Genomic DNA, 24,823 nt, shown 5'->3' on the forward strand with positions numbered 1-24,823 from the left:
GCTAGCCTTGCTAGCATTTGCAGTAAAGAAGTTCAGAGAGAAGTTACTGTTGGGGTGGAAGGCCTTAGACGACTGCTTCTTTTTCTCTGCTTTTTGGTATCTCAGACTTTAGTCCAAGCCCTGGCATGGTTAACATTAGAAATAACTGCTGCCAGATTCCTTCCATTCGAAGAAAAGTAGGGCTTTATTTTGAAACTGACACCAGAAAACAACACTTTTTTTTAGTTGTTCTGATAAGTAAATGGCAAATATTCAGGTTTTCCAATGAAAGTTGGTCAGCATGGCCTAAATCAAGGATGGGCCATGTATAACTGTCCTTCATGGGCCCTCTTCTTCTGAAAGCTTTCCTCTTTTTTAAAACGTTGATGCATTTTTAATACCTCATGCTTTAAATCCTTGGTTCTCAACTGGTGTGTCAGGACCCAAAAGTGGGCCAGGAAGCCAGTTTCACCGGGTCTCAGATGTGTCCCTGAAATAAAAATACTGTATGTGGCTAAAGTCTATGGTGTGCTTTTATTTATTATTATTATTATTATTATTATTATTATTATTATCTTAAGTTCTAGAAGACAGCCAATGTTTATTCTCAGTTACTCTGGATTTATCATGGTGTCCCTGCTGAGTCCGTCTTATTTAGCAGAGAAAAGGAAGTAGTATGCTAAGACTATAATCTCCTAACAGTCTTCTTTATATATTCAGTTTATTCAGATTAATCCTTGACATTGGAGCTGGGTTTACAGCAGGTTTATCACCCCGCCATTTCTGCAGCATGACATCCAAAGATGTTAGCTTAGCGCTTTGGCAACAGATAAAGGTTGAACTCATGTCCTCAATGTCATAAAGCAGCCTTGGCTTTGCTGCTGCTGTTAATTGAGTTACAGAGAAATGCATACACATGTGTTACAATAAATTGTCAGGCACCGTTTTGGAGTGAAAGACCTTTCCTGCCGAGCACTTACCGAGGAAGAAGTGCTGATGGCAGAGTAAATAAACTACATTTACACTGCAGAGAGGCATAATGGACACAAAGGCACTTGAAGGGGAGCAGCAGTGAATTTCATTCTAAATATACAAAAGCCCTGAGCTCAGCATTATTGGTTTTGTATAGGTGCACATTTGCTCATATGCTGGAACGAGAGAGGGCTCATTTTTGTCCTTTTCTCCTCCCCGCCCGTGTTAAAAAGGGAAGAGATTGATAAAATGGCATGACAGCTCATGAATGAATATTTCAGGGACAGAGGAGGATTTGAAGATCATTTTTTTTAAAAACTCTAAAACAGGAGAAACCCAGTTTGACTCAAACAGCCAAAATGTTCTCATTTATCTGCAGCAGCTCCTGGTTTGTCTCGAAGGTGTCGGATTATGGTTTTCTCATTAAATTAAGAAATAACACCACAAGAAAAGCTGTTAGAAATAAGATTTTGCTATTTCTTAGTCGTTCCCTGGTACCAGTTCTGCATTCAAACCAAAAAAAGAGCAGGAATTTGATGTCCTCTTTGATGGCATCCTTCTTTTTAACAAATATCCTCCCTAGCACCGTTCCATCACATCAGATTAGTTTCCCCTGATTGAGGTCAGACGTAGTTCAAACATCATGCTTCTAATTGAAATGATAGCTTCATCGCTATCTCCGGGTAACCTTGACTTCTAACATTTCTTCTAAATCAGCTCGCTAATTCAAGTAGGGAAGATGTAGAGCCTGTAAACAAATTACCGGAAAATCTGCCATTTGAGCACCAGGATGTGACTCTTAGAGCACGCTGAATGGATCTACACGTTCAGGAAGGAGCTCTCGAGTGGTTTGCATATGATCAGAGGTTTTAACACTCAGTCTACAGATCAGTCAAGTGGAGGAGGATTTTTTCAGCCACAATGTCAGCCTCAGAAGGAGCAAGGCCGCTCCTAAGATGGGGGAAAGGGGCTTGTTTTCATGAGCCCAGTCCTACTGGGGGCTCTGGAGTAGGGCTGGGTGATTAAATGGCAGTATGGTCTGCTGCAATTTAAATATCACAGAAGTTGCAATATTTCTTTGACTTGAAATATGTCTCCTTTTTGTGCTTTCATGTATGTTTTTCTTAATCAAAACAAGTGAAATAACAATGCCCTGCGATAAAATTAATGATATCAAATTTGCAATATGAGCAAAAATTATAAGTTCATTACCCACGCCGATGAAATCGGCAGGGGCTTATGTAAAGGGTTCTGTATCTTTGTTTGTATGTGTACAAGATAACTCGAGAACAGAAAGTTGGATCTTCACCAAACTTTCAGGGAATATTGGGATAGTGACAGGAAAGAATCGAGTAGATGTTGGTGATGATCCGCTCACCTGTTTGTTTTTCTCGGACTTCGAATTTTGAACACCATAGTAATCAATTGGAGCGTGAGTTCCTCGGTGGCGCTACTTAGGTGTGGGTCTGCCGCCTCAGACGGCCATTCTACTTCTATATAAAACTGATGAAGCTTAACATTAGTTCGTAGAAGTCAGACCCCCAGCTGCAATCAGCTGATAGCAAGCTCCACCTCCTCCATCTCAGCCTCCTCCTTTATAGACCTAAGCTCCACCTCCTCCACCCCAGCCTCCTCCTTTATAGACCTAAGCTCCACCTCCTCCACCCCAGCCTCCTCCTTTGTAGACTAAAGCTCCACCTCCTCCACCCCAGCCTCCTCCTTTATAGACCTAAGCTCCACCTCCTCCACCCCAGCCTCCTCCTTTATAGACCTAAGCTCCACCTCCTCCACCCCAGCCTCCTCCTTTGTAGACTAAAGCTCCACCTCCTCCACCCCAGCCTCCTCCTTTATAGACCTAAGCTCCACCTCCTCCACCCCAGCCTCCTCCTTTATAGACCTAAGCTCCACCTCCTCCACCCCAGCCTCCTCCTTTGTAGACTAAAGCTTCACCTCCTCCACCCCAGCCTCCTCCTTTGTAGACTAAAGCTCCACCTCCTCCACCCCAGCCTCCTCCTTTATAGACCTAAGCTCCACCTCCTCCACCCCAGCCTCCTCCTTTATAGACCTAAGCTCCACCTCCTCCACCCCAGCCTCCTCCTTTGTAGACTAAAGCTTCACCTCCTCCACCCCAGCCTCCTCCTTTGTAGACTAAAGCTCCACCTCCTCCACCCCAGCCTCCTCCTTTATAGACCTAAGCTCCACCTCCTCCACCCCAGCCTCCTCTTTTATAGACTCAAGCTCCACCTCCTCCACCCCAGCCTCCTCCTTTGTAGACTAAAGCTTCACCTCCTCCACCCCAGCCTCCTCCTTTGTAGACTAAAGCTCCACCTCCTCCACCCCAGCCTCCTCCTTTATAGACCTAAGCTCCACCTCCTCCACCCCAGCCTCCTCTTTTATAGACTCAAGCTTTACCTCCTCCACCCCAGCCTCTTCCTTTTAAGAATAAAACTTCACCTCCTCCACCCCAGCCTCCTCCTTTTAAGAATAAAACTTCACCTCCTCCACCCCCTACCATCCTTCTTTATAGCTTAAAGCTTCCCCTCCTCCACCAAGCCTCCTCCTTTCCACTTTAACACTTTTTGCCATTTTAGGTTATTTTTGCCACTTTTATCTCATTTTTGGCATTTCTAAGTCATTTCTGCAACTCTTAAAATCCAATTTCACCACCTTTCCCACCATTTCTTGCCATGATTAACCAATTTTACCTTTTTTCCTGTATTTACTACACAAATGTATTAAAATTAGTTTTTTTGATCAGAGTGGTTGTCATTCAGGTTACATATAAAATACCAAAGCATAAGTTTTCAATGGACCATGATTTTGCTGGCCCCCAGTTTGGCTGGGCCTCCCTTATGGGCGGCCTTGTCTCCACACAACTATTCTTGAATGTTCATGGCTGTGTTCAGCCACCTTTAGGTACAGTGGGGGTCCCTGGTCTCTGGCACCTTCATTTTGGGGGTCCTCGGTCTCTGGCATCTTTATTTTGGGGGTTGTGGGCTGAAAAGGTTGAGAACCCCTGCTTTAGACAGAGAGGAGAAAAATACAGAGCCCCACATGGATGAAAGACGCAGACAGTCTGTTTAGAAGCAGAGCTCCGTTTGAATCCTGTCCCAGCAGGGGGGCTCTGCTGCATAAAAACACAGCAACATCTCGCTTTAAATTTAAAATAATTTTATCACAACAAAAACAAGCACACAGAGACAGTCAGGGAGGAAGCAGGAAGCTACATCTAAAGGTAAAACTCTGACTTCTGCACTCATCCGAGTCTGATGCTACTCTAGCCAGTTTTAATACCACAGACATTAATATATAAGCTCATAGTAATATCACTGCTTGTGTTTTCATTTATTACATTGTCATAGAAATGCATGGAGCTGCCGACGTCCCACCATTTCTAGTGGTGTGCTCCTCATCATCACTTCAAATCTCAGTTCTGAAGGAAATACCAAGAAATAATGATGTAACTGATGCCTATTAGTTTGGACTGGAGAATGTAAAGACTGTTCATCATCACCGTCAGCCAGCGAGTGGAGCACAAAGGATGATGGGTACGCAGGGGCAGGTGGTGTCTGTAGTTCCCACTTCCCTTCACTTCATCACCATTATACTGTGACTTTAAACTGCTAAATCTCTAGTGCTGTCCATCCTGCCATTGTGTCAGAGGCTTTCGTACCAGTTTGACAAACGGCTCATCGAGGAAGCCTAAAATCTACATAACTACGCCTTTTTAGTGACAGTATTATATCAGGGTATTAGAAAATTCAGGGTGCTTTCACATTAGGGCTCAGTTGTTTCGAACCGTGCCGCGGCCGATTCCTCCTCCTCCCCCTTTCCCCGCTGGCTTGCTTTCAGGCTAGCAACATCGATCCATGACTGGGCCCACTTGCAGCTGTACTCAGTCTGAAACAGCAGGTGGCGGTATGCACGTAGTTGGTTTACAACCCCACAAAGGAGGAGAGAGAAGAAGAAGCTACCATGGCAACCACTCGGGTCATGACCCGGGTGAAGATTGTTTTTGTTCAAACCTGACAAAAAAGTCCATCCTGCAGCCATGGATGATTTGAAATATGTTTTAAGATGCCAGCAGCTTTGTTTCTGCACATCAACTACTATTGTCTGGATTCTGATGATTTACACCCTTTGAACAAACATTAGAGGCATGCTGGACTTATTTCTTAGGATAAGAACTGAGAGGAAATATTTGATAAGTCTGTGTTACTAGTTTATTACTGAACTTGCAGATCTGAGTTTGCAGTCTGAGGTGACACCACATTTCCTGATATAGGCCTTCACAATAAGAGCACTGAAACAAAATAACAGTAAGCGTTTATGGTGCATTACATGTTTGAAATAATGTGTTCACTGGTTTAGCCCTCAGAGCTCACAGCTGTTTTCACCATCATGTCTCGTCTGGACTTTTTGTCTTAAACAGCTTATAAAACATCAACCCTGTGGTGCACAGTCAAGATCTATACATCTTTTTTTCTCAGGACAACCTTGGCTTTAAGAACTTTTCTACTACAGTAATGTCACTTGAATTTTTAAAAAGTTAAGGACTCTTAAGACAAAATAAAAAACAAATTGGAATTTGAAACTCACAGATTCTTATTGATAACACACAGTAAACAAAAGTGATTAAGCATTTTCTTTGCACAGACTTGTTCTCCATCTCTTGGGGACAAAACGGTGAAAAAATAAATATTCTGTGACAAACAGTTTTTAAAATATCTACATATATACAAAAAAAAGTTCATACGTTTTTTTGCAGTTAGATGTATTTGTGCCGTTCCTTTAAGCAGCAGAGAAGCAACTGGTCAACTACAGCTCCCACAATGCATTGCATGCCTGGTCCGGTTCTACCTGGCCCAGTGTGAGGTCTGCAGATTTCCTCCTGTATAAAAACCTAAACTTAGCCTTGATTATTTCAGATATCCTTGTCATAATATGTAGAAAAAGTTAAAATAATTAGATAAAAAGTCAGGAATGTGAAAAAATAAATAAATTCTGTTCAGGGAGTAAATTCATAATTTTGGCTTTTTATTATTTCATATATTGACCTTTAAATTTCACAACTTTAAATATTAGGTCATATTTTGACCTTTTCAATTCATGATTTTGATTTTTATCTCAAATTTGGACTGTTTCAGCTCATAATTTTAAGTTTTTATGTCATAGTTTGAGCTTATAGAGTCTCAGTTTTAAATATTAAGTCATATTTTGAGCTTTAAAACCTTACTTTCACTTTTAATCCTATATTTTACCTATTAGAATCATGATTACAAATTTTATCTTACATTTTTAAACTCATGATTTCAAATTTAATCTAACATTTTGACCATTACAAACCTTGATTTTGACTTTTTTTTTGTTGTTAATGGAATTAGATGTGTGGAGCGACAGTAAATGTATACCTGACAGTCACAGTTGATAAAAATCAAAGGTTCCTAGGGTTAACCTTTGAAATTCCATGGATAATGCTTGGGGTCATTTTTAACCCCACATATGGAAAAGTGTGGAACTGAAACAAAAATGCAATTACTTAAAAAATAAAACAATTAGATACAAATCCAAATGGCCTCATGTCAAAGACAACCTATTTGAGGAATACATGGAAGATTAAATGATAAAAAAAATTAAAATTACAAAGATATCGCAAAAAACAACTGCTGGGGTCATTTTTGACCCCGCTTATGCATCTAAGGGTTAAATAGGCATTTGTGTCCATGTAATACTACAGAAGTTTAAATAGTGTGTGCAGTATGTGAGGAGGCCTTTTGAAACTTTATTCAAACAGTGACAGAACCACGGAGTACTCAAGCTCTCACACCCATCCCGTTAGTCACCCAGTACCAGGTCTTTTCTTGTTTTAAATTACAAAAGTGTGAGCAAGTTCCTGCACCATGTCTCAACTTGTGCAGTGTTGCATAAATGTCACCCATAGAACTGCAAATCCAAACAATGGACAAGTGAAATGATTCTGGAGCTATGGGACAGGAAATCAGAGATTCTCTGGACACTAACAAAAGCACGTACACAAACAAAAAAGGCCTGAACTAGCCAGGCTAACTGTCTCCCTCTGCTTTCAGTCTTTATGCTAAGCTACACTAACACCATCTTCTCATCTCTCCTTCCAACAGAAAGCCGTTAAGCCTATTATCTCTAACCATGCTTGTGCATTGTGTGTTTTTTTTCAGTGTGATGTCTCTGCTGGGTTTCATCCCCCAGAGCATTTTTATCACCGTCCCTGCTGAATCTTTAACACGCTCGCTGGATTCATATTACAATCATGCTCAGCCACAGAGGCCTTTTTCTGCCAAACACCGACTATAAATCATCCCTCCTGCTTTGAAGTGAGCTTCTCTGACAGGAACGGCATTCATAATCCATAACATGTTTCGTTTCTTCAACCTGCACCTTTCAGTGTTTGGACTTTTCATGACTATTGATTGCACTGAAGATTTCATCTCTCACTTACTCCAGCAGCAGCAGCAGCAGCGGCGGCGGTGTGATGTAGCTGCAGCTGACTGAAAACGCTGCTCTTCAGTACACACCCACGGGGGGAACACACTCTCCAACAGCTGAATACAAAACACCATTTTCACACACACCGCAGTGAACCTGCACGCTTACATCTCATTTCCATTAATCCATCGCCTCAACGCCGTACATTTGCCGTGTTACTGCTGTGGGCTGGTCGGCTCTTCATTGTTCGGCTGATGCTACATTCATGTCATGTTGGCGTTTCTGTAAACAAGCTCCTCCGACTGGGAGAACTTGTTCATGTCATCCTCGTAGAAACACGAGCAGGATACGTTGCAGTGTTTGCAGAATGTGTTACCTCCCATGTGGCTTCACAAATTTAAGAAGTGTGACAACGCAGGCGGTAAACATAATGGGCATTTCAGCAAGTGTGGAAGCCAAAATGTTAAACATGGAAATTATTATTGTCACTTTTATCGTCACATTCTCGTGTAGAGATTGTTCTCTCTGTGTGTGGGAGACAGAGACAGCAGACAAACAAAGACTACAAATAGAAGGAGACTTGGTAGAAGTACAGAAGCCCAGAGTGCACAAATATCTACTCATTTTATTCTGGACTTCCTCGTCTGGCATCCCAGTAGCTGCAAAACCAGTGTTCACTTTAGCAGCTATGTAAAATTTTGTCTTAAGGCTTTTGCACAATGAGTCCTTTTTTTGTTTGAATTTTTTGTCCAAATTTTTCACACATTCAAAAAAGTCAACCTCATGTTGTTCTGATCATGTTTGCACAGTGAAATTGTGTTAAATTTTATTCACATTTTCACATCAGTCCCATTCATTTAGATGCTGGCTGGTGATTCAGATCAGCACCTGCTGCTTGATTCTTCCTTGCTTGCTCGCCCCTGACCTCTCCCTCTCTCTCTCTCTCTCTCTCTCCCTCTCTCGCACTGAAACCTCTCTTTAACCCTTTGAGCTCATAGCTATTTATTCACCATCATGTCTCATCTGGACTTTTTGTCCAACATCAACCATGTAGTGCACAGCCAAGATCTATACATCTTTTATTTCAGGATAACCTGGGCTTAAAAGGATAAATCTATTACAGTAATTTCACTTGAATTTGAAAAAGTTATAGGACTCTAAAGACAAAAGACACACACAAAAAGACAAAAGACACGCAACTAACAAGGTGACTACCCCTTCTCTTTACACAGACTTGTTCTCCATTTCTTGGGGACAAAACAGTGAAAAATAAATAATCTTTGACTCAAGGTTTTCAAAATAACTACATATATACAAAAACAGAGTCCATGTGCTTTTTTGCAGTTAGATTCATTTGTGCCATTCCTTTAAGCAGGAGAGATGCAACATCTTTCTATCGGGGAGGACAGCCCCTCCCACAATGCATTGCATGTAAACATTGCCCTCAACAAATATGGCACTACCCACCAAAGAAAGCTAAGTACATGATCAAAAATGGATTAAAAATGGACAAAAAGACGCTCATTATCAGATCCAATGCAGTGGATTTAATCTTTAAAAAGCACGATAAGACACTGAAGTTCCAAGCTCGCTGTAATGGTGTCCTTAAGGGCTACGGAGACATCGAGGGTAGCAAACGAACGGCAGCTTTCAGAGGAAAAAAGAGTGTCTACTACTTATGATTTCAAAGTTATTAATGTTTTTCGAAACTGTGTCACTTCTTGTTGTATACAACATCACCATCCTCAGAGACCCGGGGATGTCAGCCCAGTTCCAACCTCACTAGAAAACGTTCTGTAAGAGCTACGAATGGATGAAGAACATATTTAGAAAGGCACAACACAGAGCTTTCACAGGAAAAACAAGTTAGGATCCACAACTTATGACTTAAGTTACCAAGCAACTTACAAAGGGGTGTGCCTGCGGCACGGATCCATGAGCTACTGTAGCTGGCCCATGTATTATGTGGCTTTAACCCTCGTAAATATAACAGCCACCTAACAAAGACTGGATTAAAAGTTTCTCTCCAACTTGGCAGAGCAGTGGCATCTGAGTTGGTCTGGTGTGAAGCTCTATCAGGATGGAGAGATCCAGAGAGATTTAAGAGGACTGACAGAGCCACACACTCATCCTTGGCATTTATTTTGTTCACAGGATGAAACAATTTGCCACATTCTACAAATTTTCACAGTGAATACTGATGGCTCAGTGTGCATGGTTCAAGTGTGTGACGTTTTCCGGAATTCAGATCCAAAAGAAATGACACCGGGAAATAACAGGCTCTGCTGGTGTTCAGGTTTGTGTATTTTCTGTTAAGATTGCCTGGGAGCATGAACTGGGACTGAACCTGCTCCTGTGTTCAATGTTGGATTCATTTTAAAAGCACGCTTGTCAAAAATTAATCCCAACATTACCCACACCTGTGACAAATTAGCTCATTCATCTTCCTCATTCTCTGCCATATCCAGTTTCCATATGTACAACTCATCCTCCTCTCCATCCTCCTCCTCCTCCACTTTTTGTCTTTAAAGCTCCAGTCCTGTTTGACCCGGTCACACTGAGTCTGACAGTCCTTCCTGTCTCTGCATACCCTGTACACTGCCACTCATGCATTCATAACATCATGTTTAGACAACCATAAGTCACTCTGCTCATGCTTAAGCAAAGATAACCTTTCTGCTGATGATTCAAACCCCTGATGCTACATATTCTACCAATGCAGCTCAGTCAGCCCAATGACACGGTGCATTTAGGGTTAATTCCAGGATGACTTTTTAGGAACACAGAGGACATCTGCATATATTCACCTATATTCTTTGTCTTTTCTCCATCCTCCATGTTTGTTTTAGTCTGAGATCTGTGACTACCAGCAGCTCATGTGGTCTGAGTGTTTGGCTGAATGTGTTCAGGTTTGGTCTAGCATGTTTTTAAAGAGTTTGAACATCTGTAGCCAGCCTCAGATTCTCTTTTATATAACACTTTGTTTCTAATTTCCCTCTGATGCTGCACAGATAAGATGAAATGCTTCAAAAACACATGAGAGCTTCTTGGATTTCTGCTGGCAGACGAAACTAAAGAAGACAGCCAGGAAGCATCACCGAACAGCAGAATCTACTCCACATTCACATGCAGATGCATCAAACCCTCCGACTATGAGATTATCCTCTCCTCACAAAAAAGAGGACACGTCACCCAGTCGCCTCTGTCTCTGTGAAAAGGAGGACAGTCTGGTCTTGTGCTGCAGTTTATTTTGGCTCTGAGCAGAAGGACAAAGGTCAGCCTTCTGACAAATGTATGGTCAGATCAGCAGTGAATAGACTGCTCCGACTGCAGAAACAAAACACCATTTTTCACTGCTGGAGAAACGCACTGAAAGGCTGCACATCAGTCTCACAGGGCTGCTGAATTTTAATATTTACCTTAACTACTGACAGCAATGGATTTTTAGGTAATTAGTGTGTGTTTCACTACGGACACCTGCAATCATTTTTGGCTGTTCTGCTAATTAAACCATGCCAAAAGCATCAGCGACCGTGTACCATCCATCTTCAAATGCTCTGAGCTTCAAACCCCTCTGCTGCTCGTAGCATAAAATCAAATATCTTATATTGAAAACTAATGTCAACGTAAATGTAAATTCTTTATATTCTTTCTTAACAGAAAGGTTCAATAACTCCCTGGCTGCTGCAGCAGAGATGTTTGCATTTCTACAGGTCAAGCTTAAGGAACTTTTCCACCCACATGGCTGTTTGAAAGTCAACAGACCCATCTGAGCAGCTGGCTGGGGTTCTACTGATGGAAGAACGTTTACAGAACTTCACACCAGCCTTCAGCTAAAAAGACGCCAGTTAGCTCGTCTCAGTCAGCTGAGGACGGAGACGGAGGAAGAGAAGCCTGACTGCTCAGTCATACATACTCCGCATTAGACCTGGGAGGTCAAAGGTCACAGAGCTTCTTGTTTTGAAGTTGCAATCATGATTTAAATAGTGAGTTTCTATTGGTCAAAATGAATCCAATAAACATACAGCTTTAACAGGCTGCATGTTCCCATCATGGAGGTTTTCAAAGCCCTTTTAATACTTTTAGGTATTTTCTTCCTCATTTGTACATTTCTGAGGTATGTAGTGCCTGTTTTCTTCACTGTAAATTCTGCCTTTTTTCATTGTTTTCCAGGAACACCCAACACTATTTTACTGTCTTCTACAGTGACCGAATTGAGCAGTGAACCCTGTCAATCCCTTCTGTCTGAACCATTTGGGCCCGGTTAGAAGGTGACAGAACCAATGAGCGATGAGGGGTCGTGACATAAGCAAGCAGCAACAAGAGGCCGGTGCAATTATGGGAGAGATTAGCATGGATGCTGCTAAAGCACCAGTTTTATCAGAACTTGACGACATTTCTTTGTTCAAAGAAGAAAAAAGAACAGCAGTGAGTTGTTTTCTTTTCAAAAACCACAAAGTCGTGTACTGACGTGTCTATGGTTGCCATGTTTCATGTTATGCAGTTCTATACGGAGTTTACTCCTCAGTAGCGGCGACGTTATATGTTTTGTTGCTCTGTTTGTGAGACACAGAGCATTCATCCAATCACCCTCCAAGTTTTTTTTCAAAGGCTCTGCCATTTCCCAAACGCTGTGTATGAGTGGTTTACCAGATGGATGTGTGAAACAAATCCACCTGGTTTGTCAGGTTAGAGCGTCCCCCTATCGTAAACACTCAGGTTATGTTTCACACATGAGGCATAAGCATCACTGCTCCAAACGGGACAGACAGCTGAGTCCAGTCATCATCAGGTTAGAGCCAGAGAGCCAGCCACCAGTGTCTGAGTGATTCATGTGAAGCAGTACTGAGGTAAAGGTGTCTATTGTCTGTAATAACAGCAACATGAAGAGAGTGTTGGCTTTGCTCCGCATCTGTCAGCCTATCTGGGACTTCTGCAGCCCAGTCCATCTGTAACCTTGCAAAGCAGATGGACACGCCTGTTTCCTTGTTTTTCAGTGGCGAATCCATCTTGCAAAGTTCCCGTCTGAACTGTTTGGGCCCGGTTAGAAAATGACAAGACCAATCAGTGATGAGGGGCAGTACTTTCAGGTGAAGCAGAGTCATGATGCAAGCAAGCAGCAGCAAGAGCTGGTGCAGTTATGGAGGAAGAGCTCAGTGTGGATGCTGCTGAAGCGCCCGTTTTATCAGAACTTGATGACATTTCTTCATTAAAAGAAGAACAAAGAACAGCAGTGAGTTGTTTTCTTTTCAAAAACGACAAAAGTCGAGTACTAACATGTCTATAGTCGCCATGTTTCACATTATTCCTAAGTAGCTGCGCACGTGTAGCTTGCTAGCGGCTACGTGACATGCTTTGTTGCTCTGATTGGCTCGTAGAGATGTGATGGACAGAATGTTCACCCAATCACCCACTGAGGATTTTTCAAAGCCTCTGCCTTTTCTCAAACGTTTCCTATTGAAGCTTTCCCATCTGGCATGTCAGGTTAGTCCGTCTGCAGTAACCATGTAAAGGAGCGTTTAAACTGATGGGTTTTATTTACATGTGTCGTCTTCCAAGGGAAGATGTATGATGATACCCATTTATCATCCCACAACAAATTATTATTCTGCAGCCTTATATTCTATGAATATATTATATTATGTGATGTCTGAGAACGCTGTAGGGCTTTAGTTCTGTTCTAACACCTCAGTAGGCTTATAATGTTTAAGAGAGGCCAGGTGGGTGTTTGAGAAGGGACCCCACAAGAAGATTCTCCTCATCATACCTGTGATATTATGCCGCTAACAGCAGATTTTTATTGACAAATTCTGTAATTTCATGAGCTCAGAAATCATAAGGCCCTACACCTTCAGGACTGGTTTGTAGCTAGTGCCTAATCTAGCACCAGTTCCTTGTTTTTGACCATGAAGGACTGGAACTGTTCCAGTAAGGCAGAGGAAAGAACCAGTTTTATGTGTGCGCCCTTGGCTCATGTTGGGGGCTGTGTGCTTATGTCTGTGGCTGGGGTCAGGATAGGATTGTAGTAACCACGAAGAGTCTCGCCATTAACAGCAGAGATTTCAAAAGCACCAGGCCAGTTTAGTCTGGACTTGGAGGAAGCCAGCACCAAGACTAGCAGAGAGACAGTGTCTGCCATCTCTTTGTTGAGCCTGAATCTGGCAGCATTGTTGGGGAAATGAAGACGTTCACAGAGGTGTCCAGAGGTCGGCTCTGGCCCGTGGAAAAGAAAAGCAGCTCTCTGATGGTCCTGAGATCAAACCAGCTGTGAACCAGTTCCAGTACCAGCCCTGGGACTAACTCAGTAGACAGATCAGTGGACATCAGAATGCAGCAGCCTCAATCCTTCATATTGCCACTTTAACAGAAGTTTAACCATCTTCATGTTATTCCAGTTTAATATCAGGCCGTCTCTGAGCTGTCTCCTCCTCCAGCTGCATTAATAAACTGAAAACAAATGTGGAAATGAGCTTGTTCATTGAAGGATGCTATGATTGTCACCTCCCATTTCATACCTAATGCTCTCCACTGTGTGATGATCCGCTCAGCCACACATTGTCTAAGAAGAGGCCGCCTTACTGCTGAAAATCTCCTTATTTACAAGCCATCAGTGAGGTGGGGGCCGAGCCGCTAGATAATGTCAACTTTTCTGTTCACTTATTGACAGGCGGCCTTCGGAGACAGTTTTTTCCCTCCACCCTCGGCTTGCAACATTCAGCTCGTCAGCCCCATTAGACGCTGACCTTCATACTAATGCAAACCTCGGCACAGCGCTCAGACGCCGGAGTCGGTCTGCAGACTTCACAGACAGGGAGATGGCAACCATGCACGGATACACAAACACTGCTTTTACTTCTTTGGGACATCCTCCACTCTTAAATTTCTCCTTTTAAATATCAGCTGATTTTTCTGAAGGTCATTTTCCTGATCTCACCTGAGTGCAGCAAAGCTCTGGAGCTTTTCAGCCAGCAGGAGTCACAGTCACACAGCCGATGGGTCACATGTTGCTGCGGTTCAGCCTATCGCTGCTGACAGCTGATCTGTATCAAGCTTTATCTGCAGAGGGCCGTGGGAAAATTCAGTTATGTGGTTTCTATCATCACTGGATGTCAGCGTGAGTCTCCGTCTCCGACAGACACCACTGCAGATCAATCAGAGTCCTTATTCCCTGCACAGCTGCTTAAAAATCTTAACCAAACACATCTCTGCTCCTAATGCCTCCTCAGAAATGACTCTGGGATTCACTGGAAGATATTCTTATAAAAGAAGCCGCTCGGATTGATCAAAACAACAGCTGTGGCATTCTCACTCGGAGCTGTTTGTCTTGTGATTGAATTTCAAAATGGAAATACAATGACGTTATCCGTCTGTTTGGCGTCGTAATTCTTCTAAGGCACCAATGAGTCGAACCATTCGCCAGCTCCCAATTTGAAGAATTGCTTCAATAAATGAAACCAATCAAAACACATCCGGAAATGTAATGTTGGGATTAGTGCGTTTGTAGGGAGCTCCTTTTTCATGTCGGAGTCGGGGCTGCTCCAGAGGCAGAGGAAATGCTTCTTTGTAAAGTCAAATATTCAATTCTTGGAGTAAAATTAGCTCACAATTAGACAGTGGACGAGAAAAAATAAGCAGCAGCTAACAGTGTAAGCTGATTTGTCCCTTTAGAGAACCAGTGATCTATTTAAAGCAGCGCTTCAACTCTGCTGCTAGGATGAAATCTGTGGATTTAAAGGCCTCTTCTAGGAGGAATGAAAAGCAGCGAGTTTTTACTGAAACTCTGATAATGTCTGGATGGAGGGATGCACTGATGTTCTCTTAACCCTTAGCCCTCCCTTTAAACGACTGCACACATATATGCCTAGGGGACGTTTTCTGCACCTACTTTAAATGCTAAAATTCATGATTTATGTTATTTTTAAAAACAATATTTGTTTTTTTATTTCTGTTATCACTTCCAGTTCTGATCATGACATAGCAAATCTTTGGTCGTTGTCATGATTTTATGTGTTTTTAACCCTTTGAATGCCTGTTTATTCAATTTTCAATTCAGCAGAATGAGATATTTTACATATAAAAATGCTAACTGCATTTTTTTATTAGTATTATCAAAGGTGGTCATAAGTCATTGAGTTTGGTGCATTATCATTTTTGTGCAGTGTCCGATGCTCATAACGATTACACACATACATCCCTCAGGGACGGTCTCTGCACCTACTTTAAATGCTAATATTTATCATCTGTATATATATATTTTTTGTTCTTTTTTTAGGATGTTTTTGTGTTTTTAACCCTTTAAATGCCAGTTTATTCAATTTTCACTTCGGCAGAATGAGATATTTTCCATAAAAATGCTAACTGGATACATTTTTTAAATTATTATCGAAGATGGTCTTAAGTCATCAATTACCACCAATATCAAGTTTCAAGCATATTCATTTTTTGTGCAGTGTCCAGAAATTGGTGGAAATTATGCCAAGATGGACTCCTAGGACACATTTTGGCCCCTACTTTATATGGTTATATTCATAATTTGTTTTGTTTTTTTTTTAATTGATTGATTTTTTTTTTTTTTTTTTTTTTTTTTTTTTTTTTTTTTTTTTGTTATCACCTCCATTTCTAATAATGACATCATCTGAAATATCTGATACCCCAAACCTTTGACTTCGTGATTGGAGATTTCTAATCAATGATGCGGTTTGGAAGTGCCAGCACTGAACAGAGACCTGCAGCGCTTGTGTGGCGCTGAAGTGGCGCTTCAGAAATGCAATTTCTCATATCTAACATGCAAATCCCAAGTTTATATTCATATCAACACCAACAGACCTTTTTTATTTCATTTCTTTGTGCCTTTATTTCACTGAGCTATAAAACTCCAATTGTAAGTGTGTCTTTTAAGTGCCCTACGGATACACACTTTGGCCATAAAAGGGAATGGCGCTATCTAGTGGTTAGTAGAGAAAATTGCAAGTCTAAAGTCCACATTCAAAATCACAGATTAATGGCGGTAACAGTGATACATGGGATGGCAAATTTGCAAACAAAATACACAATTATAACGGGTTTAAATGGGCAAGTTTCATATTTTTATATTCTATTTTTTTATATATATATATATTTTTTTTTATACACGTGAGTATTTTTTCTGTGCACAATACCAAACAGGTCAATGTATGATTTGGCTTAAAAAAATTAAAAATGAGCAAAAATGCACATCTTTGTGCATTTTCATGCCAATCACATCAACAGAACACAAACTGGTTCAAGAATTCAAAAACAGAATGGAAAAAATGTGTCCAGGTATAGATAAGGTAGGGCCAGGCTGAATGGCAAACCATTCTGAAACACTGCCGTCTGCTCTATGGGGAACACTAACACTAATATCTGCCTATATGGGCAGGGCTATCTGGACCAGACAGATGAAACGGGCCCTAATGTCGGGGTTCATGACTTTATATCCCTAGTTTTCATGATGACTGCTGCAAGGCTCTAAGTTTAACAAAGGAGTAAATGCACTGCAGTGATTAAATAACGATGTGTAATTCATACTGATCCATTCATAATGTTATGTCATCCTTATATTCAGGCTGGGCCCACAGGAAAGTACTGTCTTTATTAAATCTATCAAATATTGTGTTTGCTATAATAGAATGATTGATTTCTTGTGTTTACAGAGAAAGACATAAAAAGACATAACTGAATGTCAAATCACAAATGCAATACTGGAAAAAAAAATCACAGTTAGGCGATTTAAAAGTTCCCAAAGGCTACTGTATTTACTCTGTGATCACAGCTGTGAACTCGGCAGGTTTTTGTTTTTTATGTAAAACCAGCCGACATCACAGAACTACATGTACAGCTACAAAACACCAGTTAGCACCTACCATTGACCCTTAGACGTCCACTAGCTATTTTGCCATTTTGTTAATTTTCTTTTGACAAAATAAACCACTGAGAAAATGTAAACCGTCCTCATGTTTGGTATAATCTTTATCTGCATTACCTCAGCTTTATAAAACGAATGTTTAAGTTTCATTTACTGTATTAGATATAAGGCCTCCAAAATACACAACAATCCACAAAAATGGATTATTAAAAAATATATTGTTTAAAACAACATGTTTTTTTATTTTTACCAAGAAATTAAAATATGCTGAAATTATTCAAAAATATTAGTTCCATTCCTGTACGGCATGGTCCCCTATGTGTAACGATAATTTTTATATCAGATTAAAATGATCATATTTCCTGTTTTACTCCTATTGACATCAAACAAAAACTGACAGAAAGCCTAAAGATCATGTTTTCCACACCACTGCTGCAAATGTGGTTTTGTTTCCATTCTTTCATGTGACAAAAGGAGCACATGATGGAATCATGCCGGCGTGATCGTGGACCCCTAAGAGCTACGATATCCATACTTAGACTTGTTTCCTACAGTCCTTACAAAGCATGCTTTATTAAAGGAAGTATCAAAGAAATCATGATTTTCCAACGATCCTTTTCCTCCATTTTTAGTCCATTTCTGACACAGTGGTCTGGTTTAGTCTGGAACACTTCTGTTGTTTGTATTTCCACAGTGCAACTGTAAGATATGAAAGATCTGCACATGTGATGCATGATTGTAATCTACTAACATCTGCCATAATGACGACAGGCTGTGCAATAATACAAAGTACATAATCACATAAAAGGCTGTGATTATTTTTAGAGTAAGGTTTACAAAAAGGCCAATTACAACAGTTCACTACTGCACCCTGTAGAAGTATCCTCATCATTAAAAAGGGTTTTTTTTTATACCAAGTCATTATGAAAGCAGTTTAAAACTATCATGCTCAGAATTTACCTTGATAACCAAGCAGGGAGACTAATGATACTCTTTATCAGTTATAGTGTAATAGCACAATGAAATACTGTCCAGTATAACTGCAATCACACATTTTTACCTAACAGTGCAGCTCTAACCTCCATACAACTGTCTGCAGCCTCCTTATTTCCCAGTTCATACATCCTCTACTCCCCCCCCCCCGTATGTCTTCATCTCTCCAGCTCAAGGTGTCTGCAGCCAAGGAGACAAGGAGGATATAAATGCAGAAAGGAGCTGAGACAAGAGGAACCTCATAAAATAAGACATCCATTCTTCTGAGCCGTCATTTTAAAGCGACATTAATTAGAAGCGACAAGCGGCACAGCTGCATCATCTGTCTGATTTGAGTATTCCAGCTGGGTCCCTCCTCCTTCCATAATGGACCTCTGCACCTGTACATCCGTGCTCATAGCGTCTCCATCAGACCTCCTCTCTCTCCCTCAGAGGCATTTAGGGATTGAGACATCCGTCATGAAGATCAATTTATGGGTAAAGAATGGAGGAGACCGGAAAAACCACACATGCTATCAGAAGAAGTGAGCACATTAATGACCAAAACCAGAGTCACAGACTCATCTTAACCAGGTGAGCAGAGGATGCTGTAAAACTGCATGATGGGAAGCGTAGGGTCCAAGGTGTGAGAAGCTGAGCTCAGCCTTGAGGTCTTAAGTTTGAGCAGCAAAGCTTGTTGCAACCAAATATTTGTCTAGTACAATGGCATCAGTACAATTATTTTACTGCTATCAGCTGATTCATGACCGCCATGATCCCAGAGGAAAGCAGCTGGTCAAGCTGACTTTGTCCGCCGTCATCCTGTTTAAGACTAAACAGACAAACAGCAGGCGAGTGGTGTCACAGTCTGGAAGAGTCATGGGGTGCAGGGATGGGCAGTATGGATGACGGGGAGGGACACATTACTTTTTACCAACAATTTGAATGAACTTCTGGATACTCTCAATTATAATTCCTTATAATTTAACTAGGGCGGAGTCAGGAGTGGATGTGGTGAGGGAGCACAGCCTGGGGCAGTGACCATCAACTGGAGGCCCAGGGGCCACATCAGGCCCCCCACGGCTTCCCATCCGGTCCCCAGAGGATTATCAAATTCAGAAAATGTAAGCGTGCAAAAATATGGCATGCTTTTGTTTAACTAAAATTTATATAAAGCCGTCAACCTAGTGACTTATCAGACCAGAAGCACACTTCTGTAGTTTAGCATGATAAACACATACTCGTTACTGTTATCTTGATTAGAGCAGTTTTTTTGCATCAATTTTCCACATCAGGCTCTTTGAGAGTGCAATTTCCCCCTCTGAGAATCTTCACAGAATCTGTCCTGCATGTGTTTTTGGCCAATCACAACACAGCATATCAGCATTAAACTCAGTGATAGAAATCACAATGGCTCCAGAAACATGTAGTTAAAATACCTCAGTCCTCAAGGGACATAATATTTTTACAAGAATATGTTAATTAAATGAAAATATTGATGTTATTTCTGTTTATTTTGATGTCCGTCCCCCACAGCGCCGGTCAGGAAAAAGCTGGCCCTTGTGAAAATGGATTGATGACTCCTGGCCTAGGGTACCGTCTGGGTGGATAGTAGGGTTTCCATGAACCCTTGGTCATGCTGTGGATGTCCAAAGGGCTGCCACACTGCTGGTGGTCTGTGGGCATATCAGCAGGGGAGAAAAAGCCTTCCGGCCTTCTCTCTCCAGCCCCGGGTCATGGCACTTTGGGCCCTGCAGTGACTCATCTGCCCCCTACATGCCTACAGAATTCATCTTCATCTTTACCAGCTTTTAAAGTTACATGTGCACATTAAAGCTTAAAATAAAGGACTATTTCCTGATTATTTGATTTAATATTCTGTAAATGCATTAAGGCAGGGGTTCTCAACGTATGGGTCAGGACCCCATCGGGGGTCGCGAGACACTGAGAGGGGGTCTCTAGATGCCTTAAAAACGGACACTGTTGCCACTTTACACCAATTTTGCCAAATTTTAAACTGTTTTTATCACTTTTTCCCACCAATTTGCCAATTTTAACACATTTTTGCCACTTAAAAGCCATTTTTTGTCCATTTTAAACCCTTCCCATCACTTTTTCTGCCTGTTTTTTCAACTTGTCAACCAAATCTTGCCACTGTCAGCCTATTGTTGGCTCTGAGACACATTATTGCCAATATAAATCTCTATTTACCACTTTATGCCACATCTCACCATTTGTTATGCCCATTGTTGCAAAATTAACCCATTTCTGCCACTTTTTGCCTCAGTTAACCCATTTTTACCAGTCTATTAAATTTTTCATCCTATTTCACCAAATTTTCACCTACTTTTCCCACTTGAACCCATTTTTGCCATTGTTTGGTTATTTTTTACTTTTATGTAATTTTTGACACTTCAAACCCATTTACACTACTTTTAAAATTCATTTTCACCACCATTTTTATTTTCTTATTTATTTATTTATTTATTTATTTTGCCATTTTAGCTATTTTAACGTATTTCAATTCTGTTTAACAAAATGGTTTACATTTTTAAGAGGGCTACTTACTGCACAAATGAATTAAAATGATATTTGTACTTTTGATCAGAATGGTTATTATTCAGGTTAAATATAAAATACCACAGCTTAACTTTACAGTGGACCATGATTTTGCTGGGCCCCAGAAAGATCCCCCATTCATCCCCCTCATGGACGGCCTTGTCTCCACATGACTATTCTAGAATGATCATGGCTGTGTTCAGCCACCTCCAGGTCTAGTGGGGGTCCCTGGTCCCTGGCACCTTTATGTTGGGGGTCGGGGTGAAAAGGTTGAGAACCCCTGTATTAAGGTATGAATTTAGATGAATTTTACAGACATAAATACAGCCAATCATACCACTGATACCTCTTATTTCTGGTAAAGAGTTAATGCCAGTAATCAAATATCATGTCGGTAATAATTGTATTTTCATGGTTTCATGGTAGAGTTTGTCCTTTTTTTTTGTCTTTATATTTTCAAATCATTGGGCCGTTGGTGGCCCCTTGGCTGCCGTGGTGGCCCCTGGGCTGATGTCGGTGGCCCCTGGGCTGCCGTCGGTGGCCCCTGGGCTACAGTTGGTGGCCCCTTGGCTGCCGTGGTGGCCCGTTGGCTGACATCGGTTGCCCCTTGGCTGCCGTGGTGGCCCCTTGGCTGACATCGGTAGCCCTTGGGCTGCCGTCGGTGGCCCCTGGGCTGCCGTCAGTGGCCTCTGGGCTGCCAGTGGCACACCCCTGGTCTAGTATGTGTTTGGAAGATGATACTGTTAAAAATCTGCCAAAACTCTAATATTTGAAGACCTCCTCTAGCCTAATGCTTGCTGCCCTTTGAATTTTAATTTCTATTTATACTTGTGGCTTGGACAGGGACGATATCTTACTTGGTTTAAAGTCAAACAAAGGAACTATTTTCCAACATTCAAATGTTTGGCTCTCCCTGCAGACTCTTTAAAAACACACACTGCCACTGTGTTTCATAAATGTTTGCTGAACACACTGCTCAATAAAACACTCACTGGTGGCAGACAATGGACAGCACGGAGGTAAAACATGAGAGGAAGAACGAGTGTAAGAGCACAGCATGATGTCCAACAGACAGACTCAGGCTCCATCAGCCCTGCTGACACGGCTGCGGCTGTCAGACGGTCGGATATCGGCGAGGAGCGTCAGAGAAGTGTGATCTTATAATGAGATGTAATGGTGCGCAGGGTGTTCCCTCTCACAGAATCCCTCTCTCATACACAAACGCTGACTGAATGACTCAAAGGTGGGAGCATTTCACGGTTATGTAAAGAGACTTCAGTGACACCCTGCAGGAACGAGGCTCTCAGGATTTTAACTCCATCCAGAAACGCTTTGTTTCACCTCCTCCGTTTGCCACAAAATCTGACAGACTCCAGGATTTCCCTGATAATTCTTTACCTACGCTTCCTCAGTCAAATACCAAACAAAATCCCAACATTAGAAGACAAAGCATACATCTGCAGATGCTGTTTGAATCAGTAGAAATCTGTGCATCTCTGCAGCTCTGTGTGCCATGCAGTCTAGTATAAATGACATAAATTAAATCAAATGTTTAACGCTAAAACCTGCATCCTCTTTGCCTCCATATGCATCTCATTCTGAAATAAAATATACGTGGTATATTCCTTTAAAGAAATCACACAACAATGCAAATGGTTCTCAACAGCTACAATAGCTTCAACCCCTTTGAACAAACTGTAATTCTCATTTACAGTGCTGAAAAACGTGCTTTTCCTGTTATTTCTAAGCTGCTTTGCTTCTGGATTTAAAGCAAAATTACGGTTCGAAAGGTCACTCAAATATTTCCCCTGAAGCTAAATAAAACATTCATCAAGTTTCTGAAATATTGACGAGGAATGTAGGCACGTCATGAAAAAATGATGCCTCTAATACTCCTCAAAAACACTGAATGAAGGTTCAGAGATAGCAGATATTTGACTGTCTTTGATTTTCTCCCACACACGCTCGAACACACCACAGCCACAGCAGCAGCATGTTCCAACACCAACACAGACACGCATGCACCGGAGGATGCAGGCCGATCATACCTGCAAATATTTCATCTTTAAATGTAGAATAGCAACAGGCCAGACTAACACCTTAGACCTGATTTCACAGCCACAGCTCCAGATCAGCACAGAGAGAAATAAACACAAGGACAATGACTTTAGGTCAAAAATCAGGGATTCAGACTCTAATGAAGCTTCGTAAGCATTATATTTCCATACCACACCTAATCCATTTCTCCTTCCCTTTGACCCCCCCATCCCTCCACATCAAAAGACCCTCTTTTTCTTCTTCTATGCTTCCTTTTTTGCCTTTTTCTTCCTATCCTGATACCAGAACCTCCACGGGCTCTGTTCATCCGTGATTGAAAAGATGGTTTCCCCATGAAGACTCTCGACCCTCCTGGTTCCTCCTGCATCGTACAGTAGAATAACATCTCTCTGCCACCCTTCACTCCTCCTGACCCTCAACCTACCATCTCTTGGCCTTAAACCCAATCCAGCATTTATCATTTTATCTTCGCCAACCATTCTTCGAAATAAAATCTGCCAAACCCACTCATCTTCCCAACTGTTGGTGATAGAGACATTTGTAATGCCGCCAAAACCACGAGGACTACCTTGTGTCGCTTGGTATTGGCAGACTAGACAACATTTCATCCTGTAAACACATTAAAAAAATTGTGCAGAAATCATGTGACTTGTTCCTCCATCCAGGTAATTAGAGAAATATTCAGCATGCATCACTAAATGTCAACAGAAACTTTTCATTCTGGATGCATCACCAGAAAGCAGAGGAGGGTATTGTGCAGAGAGCGCCAACATTGTATGTGCACATTGGAAAATTGCGTGCCTGCATATCTGCAGCTCTGGAGCTGTACATCATCATCATCATCACTCAAGTCATTCCTGATAATGTGCCCTAGATATCTGACTACACCCAGAGCTTGATCAGAGAGAAGAAAACAAGAGAAAACTTGATCATCTTTGGCTTTTTCTACCTTTATTTCATGCTTTTTACTGTGTTATTTAATGTCATCCTGCACCAGCATTAAAGGGAGTATAGAAATAGGTAGTAGAACACTACAGAAAACATTTTTGGTGCATTTAAACCCTTCAAAGCCGTTGCAAATCACACCCTGAGCAGCAACTTCAACTGTTCCCAACAACAAGTGAGGAAAGGAGGAAAAGTGAGTCTCCAACAGGTCGTTATGAGAGCAGCACGGGCTGAAAATCAAACTTTGAGGGCTGCATGGAAGAAGAAGAGAGAGAAGAAGAAGTGGCTTACCAAATCTGAGGACGTGTGGCATCCCATGAGAATATCCCACACAGTGTAATAGCAGCAGTAGAAGCCTGACGGTGCACCTAACTCTGGCGTTAAACATCAGCAGGGAGGTGATCTTCATGGTGCTCGGAAGATTTTTATTCCCTGAATATTCCCGGTATATTCCACAGATTGTTTCTGGTTCTTTATTCTCTTTGAACGTGAAGCAAAGCGTGCGCAAATCTCACGGCATGATCAGCAGCACCGGCGGGCTGGGTAACGCTTTCCCCACATCCATCTGGCCAAAAAAAAAAAAATCAACCTCTGCGTGTCCGGCTCGCTCACTGCGCCAAGGAGAAGGAAGAGCCTTCCGAGTCAGCTGAGGAAGATGATGGTGGAGCTGGGTGGGCATCCATGTTAGGCAGGGCAGAGCTTGAAGAGATCCATCTGTGGAGAGACAGAGAGATCGGAGCTCAGAGAGGAGTGAGAGTGAGAGAAGCGGCAGCTTCAGCAGCCGAGGCAGCCCGAGCTCCTCCTGCTGCACTGCCGCGCACCGGCTGACGTACGGCTGGGCAATATACCGAGTTTTCACACACAAACACACATTTCTGACATTTGTGTCAAAGGTATGGGGCGATGGCGGCGTTTATGTCGATGCATTAAATGCTAATGTCGACTCAGACGCAGAGGGGTCATTTCTTATCCACAAAATGCAGCTAAACT

The 24,823-nt window shown here is 41.8% G+C and overlaps 1 protein-coding gene across 1 annotated transcript in view; it reads right to left on the reverse strand.

Moving 5' to 3' along the window:
- grik2 (glutamate receptor, ionotropic, kainate 2) overlaps positions 1-24,206 on the reverse strand; it is a 529,835-nt gene extending 505,629 nt beyond the window's left edge. Inside the window, exon 1 of the mRNA XM_041793394.1 lies at positions 24,125-24,206. Within this exon, the coding sequence (XP_041649328.1) occupies positions 24,125-24,146 (22 nt within the window). The 5' untranslated portion in view covers positions 24,147-24,206. The remainder of the gene's footprint in view (positions 1-24,124) is intronic.
- Positions 24,207-24,823: the final 617 nt, after the last annotated feature.

Source organism: Cheilinus undulatus, linkage group 8 (genome assembly GCF_018320785.1).
Source record: "Cheilinus undulatus linkage group 8, ASM1832078v1, whole genome shotgun sequence".
Taxonomy (NCBI): domain Eukaryota; kingdom Metazoa; phylum Chordata; class Actinopteri; order Labriformes; family Labridae; genus Cheilinus; species Cheilinus undulatus.